Below are 4,123 nucleotides of genomic sequence, written 5' to 3'. Positions count from 1 at the left end.
GAGAGAGAGAGAGAGAGAGAGAGAAGAAGAAGAAGAAGAAGAAGAAGAAGAAGAAGAAGAGGAAGAGGAAGAGGAAGAGGAGGAGGAGGAGGAGGAAGAGGAGGAGCAGAGCAGAGCAGAGCAGAGCAGAGCAGAGCAGAGCAGAGCAGAGCAGAGCAGAGCAGAGCAGAGCAGAGCAGAGCAGAGGGAGCCATGGGAGACATTTTGCCCTGTCTGACTTTCTCTTCCATCTCAGTCAGATGAAGTGCTAGATGGCACTATTATGAACCCCACTATCCTCTGCCTCTAAATATTTCCCCTCTGTGTGGACATGTGGCCACTGAGCTGGTGAGATGTGTAAGTTGGCAAAGTGCTCATCTTGCAAGCACTAAGACTCGAGTTCAATTCCCTGAACCCATGAAAAGAGCATGCAGGGTGGTGCATGCTTGTCTGTGAGAGCAATTAGAGCCCTGAATCCAGGATGGTTCTACTTGGACCTCTGAGAGATGGATGGGCAGAAATGCATCACTGTGTGCAGTCCCGGGGCCCTTGGGGCTGTGTACTTACGTGTTAATTCATAGGTGGTTAACGAGGAGCTGCTGTTCACGGTCTTGAAGCTGCTTTGAGCTACAAGGGGTGAAGAAGGTAGTTAGTGCAAAGGGACGTCATCCCTGCAAGCCATGTGTGGGGACACCATCCCTGCAAGCCATGTGTGGGGACACCATCCCTGCAAGCCATGTGTGGGGACACCATCCCTGCAAGCCATGTGTTGGGCAGGCATGAGGTACACTGCAAGGTAGATGGGATGCAGTGGAGACTCCCACAGTTCCCTGGGGGGCTGTAGAGACTGGGAGCTTCTCACTAGCTGCTGGCAGTTACCATACTTCTTTCTAACACATCAAGATGCATCAGCCTGAGGCAGGTGGTGGGGAGTGGGCCCTCTGACAGAGGGAAACAATTATAAAGGCATTGGTAACAGTGGGGGAGGGGAGGTTTCCTCCAGGCCTTTCTGGGATGCAGGACTATCCATTGACTGATGTTTACAACCTGTGGGACTCTAGTCTGAAGGGTGTGAGACAGTCACTCATTACATGTTTTGAGAGCCCACCAGGGACAGGTTTGTGTGCAGTCGGCATGTGGGCCTCTCATAGAAAAAATGGGGTGGAGCAGGGGGGTCTGTTGCATGATAGGTGAGCCAACATCAGACATCTTCCTGGCCTGACCGAGATGACCGAGGTAGGAAGTGCTGCCCAAGTTTTCTCTGACCCGGTCTGTTCCTCATCACAGAGATTCACCTGTCTCCGCCTCCCAAGTGCTTGGATTAGAGGCACGTACCACCACACCTGGCCAAAGAGAATTTTCTATGACACAATTAACGGACAATCTCCTTCCAGAGATGGGGGTGGGAAGGCAGGGTCTTAAGCTGCCTCCTTGGTAGGAAGATAGGGTCTTCTAAAATTAAACTGCCTCCTTGGTAGTTGACTTTTAACAGAGCCAAGAATGGCTGTGGTGGAGTCAGGCCCAGCAGAGATCAGGAGCCCACAGATGGATTAGATGGTTGTAGCCTTCACCTCAGGCCAGTTTCCACACAGTGTGTTCCCCCTCCTTCAGTCCAGCTTCCAACTCTCCTGCCTCCACCCGTGCCCCACTGACTTCACCTTACACTGTGCCTGCTCCCTCACTGTGTCTTCCCCGGCTCCTTTATAGCATCTCCTGACATGCCTTCCACGGAGCAGACAGACATGCGAGGTTCTCCTGTGATCATCCCCCAGGACAGAGGAGCACTCCTCACCGGTGAGTTCAGCACGTAAGGCAGAGGGGCTCTTGAGTGTCTTGGGCTCAGGGCTCATGCCTGTCTCAGACTCCAGCTCACGGTAGTAGATCCTGTAGCCTTGCAGAAGGCCGTTCAGGCTCTCATCCCGGGGAGGCTGCAAAGACATTGTATACTCAGTCGTTTGGGGATGTTTCCAGAGTCAGTATGTGTAAATCGGTAACCTCTACGCTGGTGTAAGTAGCCCACCTTGAAGAGTCACTATTTCAATCCCATGGCTCTTTTTCCAAATCATGTTTCCATTTATTTTATTATGATGATTATTATTTGTGAGTATATGTGGGCACACATGCATTTATGCATGCATGTATGCACACATATGGGCCATGGCATGAATGTGGACGTCAAAAGGACAATTTTCAGTTGATTTTTTTCCTTCTACCATGTGGGTTCTAGGGTTTGAACACAGGTTATCAGGCTTGGCTGCAAGCAGCTTTATCTGCTGAGCCAATATGCAGGACCCAAGCCTATAGTCCTTGATTGTAAAAAACAAAGGAGGAGAGCTGGTAAGATTGGCAAAGTGCTCACCTTGCAAGCACTAAGACTCGAGTTCAATTCCCTGAACCCATGTAATCTTGCACTGGGAGAAGGGAGACTGGAGGATTCCCTGGGGTTTGTTTAGACTACTTGGTGAGTTACAGACCAGTGAGAGACCTGGTCTCAAAAATTATTGTCAACGTCTACCTGGGGTTAGTCCTCTGGCTTCCATGTTTGTATGTGTATGTACACCTGCATGTGTGTGTACACACAACACACTCACACTCACATTCACATTCACACTCACACATGGAGGAAAGATGTAACATTATTGGAAGGAAAATATTGACCATTCCAGGCTCAGAATCAGCTGTGGAGCCATGCTCAGACCTTGTGTGTGGTATGATGGCTGCTAATATTAACTGCCAACTTGATTACATCTGGAGTCAACTAAAATCCAAGCACTTGGGTGCATCTATGAGGGATTTTATTGATTGCATCCATTCACGGGGGAAGACCCATCCTAAGTCTTGGCCATAGCTTCTGGTGGCCTCCCCACATGAAAGGACATGTGAGAGGGAAGTGTTTGCTTTTGCTTGTTTGTCCTCACTCTTGTTGGCAAGGTCATTTACTCTGAATTCCTTCACTGGCATTACAAGCTACTTCTTCAGGATTCTAGCATAGACTGAAGACCAGCAGTTCTCTAGGAATCCACTCGGACTCCAGCCAACAGATTAGAGATGCTGAGACATCCAGCCTTGTGGACTGAACAATGACTGGATTCTTGGCCTTTTTATCAGGAGACAGCCATTGTGGGACTACCCAGGCCCCGACCATGCTAATATTATTCATATTATGTTCTGTTCTTTTAGAGAACCCTAGCTGATACAAGAAGACATGAGTTCTTATTCTATGTCCACCTCAACTCCTTGAGGTGAGGCAGGAGAGCCAGGTGTGGGCACAGAGGAGGAGGGAGCTTCTCTCTGTTAGGTAAACCTAGAAGCAGTAAGGGGACTGGAGAAGCATCCTCAAACAGCACCCTTATTTGGGCCTCTTTGTAGCCTCCCTCAGCCTTGAGCAGGCTGGCTTAGACCTGTTCTGCCACTGTGAACTAGACCACCTAGGGTGGAGTCTACCTACCTAGATAGGTCTGCCACCAGTGCTTTTTTCCAAGATGCCACTACCTGCTGAGAGGCTGAACCTGTCTTCCTGAGATAAGTAACAGCCTGTTGACCAAGTGTTAACAGCCTGGTGACCAAGTGCTGACAGCCTGGCAACAAAGCATCAAGAGCCTGTCTTGGCAGGGGATGGGCCTTACCCCTTTATAAGCTCAGACTCATAGTAAACTCTTGGGCCTTGATTAGAATTTTGTCTTGGTCTCGTTATTTCTCCCGCTGTTTCCTCCCATATAGCTCCAGCCTCCCCTTCGGGAACCCAGTTCGTCCTCTTTTTTTTTTTTTCTTCCAGATATAATTAGTTACAAGAAATCAGATTGGATTTGGGAGGTCCTTAGTCCAATAGCTGGTGTCTTCATAGGAGGGGGGCCATTTGGACTTGTGGACACATAGAATCCCACATGGATATGGAGAGGGAGATTCAAGTGGTATGTTTATAAGCTAATGGCCACGGTCAACCTCAAGATGCTGGGTGGTGCTAGGAGTGTGCCTTCTCTGGAGGGAGCAGTGTCCTGTTGTTACCTGGCCTTGCACGTCTGGCCTCCAGAACCAATTGATGGCTATGAAGTAGGTGTGACAGCCATTCCAGGACACCCTGCTGTCAAGTCTTTATGGCATAGACTCGAAGACTAGAGGACCTACAGTTGCTTTCATGGGCTCC

General features: G+C 49.4%; 1 protein-coding gene across 1 annotated transcript in view; it reads right to left on the bottom strand.

Moving 5' to 3' along the window:
* The window catches only part of Sdk1 (sidekick cell adhesion molecule 1), a 713,594-nt gene that overhangs the window by 70,799 nt on the left and 638,672 nt on the right, over positions 1 to 4,123 (bottom strand). Inside the window, exons 33-34 of the mRNA XM_029477307.1 lie at positions 1,772 to 1,907; positions 547 to 606 (exon numbers count right to left, since the gene is read on the bottom strand). Of these exons, the coding sequence (XP_029333167.1) occupies positions 547 to 606; positions 1,772 to 1,907 (196 nt within the window). The remainder of the gene's footprint in view (positions 1 to 546; positions 607 to 1,771; positions 1,908 to 4,123) is intronic.

Source organism: Mus caroli, chromosome 5, assembly GCF_900094665.2.
Source record: "Mus caroli chromosome 5, CAROLI_EIJ_v1.1, whole genome shotgun sequence".
Classification (NCBI taxonomy): domain Eukaryota; kingdom Metazoa; phylum Chordata; class Mammalia; order Rodentia; family Muridae; genus Mus; species Mus caroli.
Note: the sequence above shows the minus strand (reverse complement) of the source record. Positions and strands in the feature narration are given on the sequence as shown.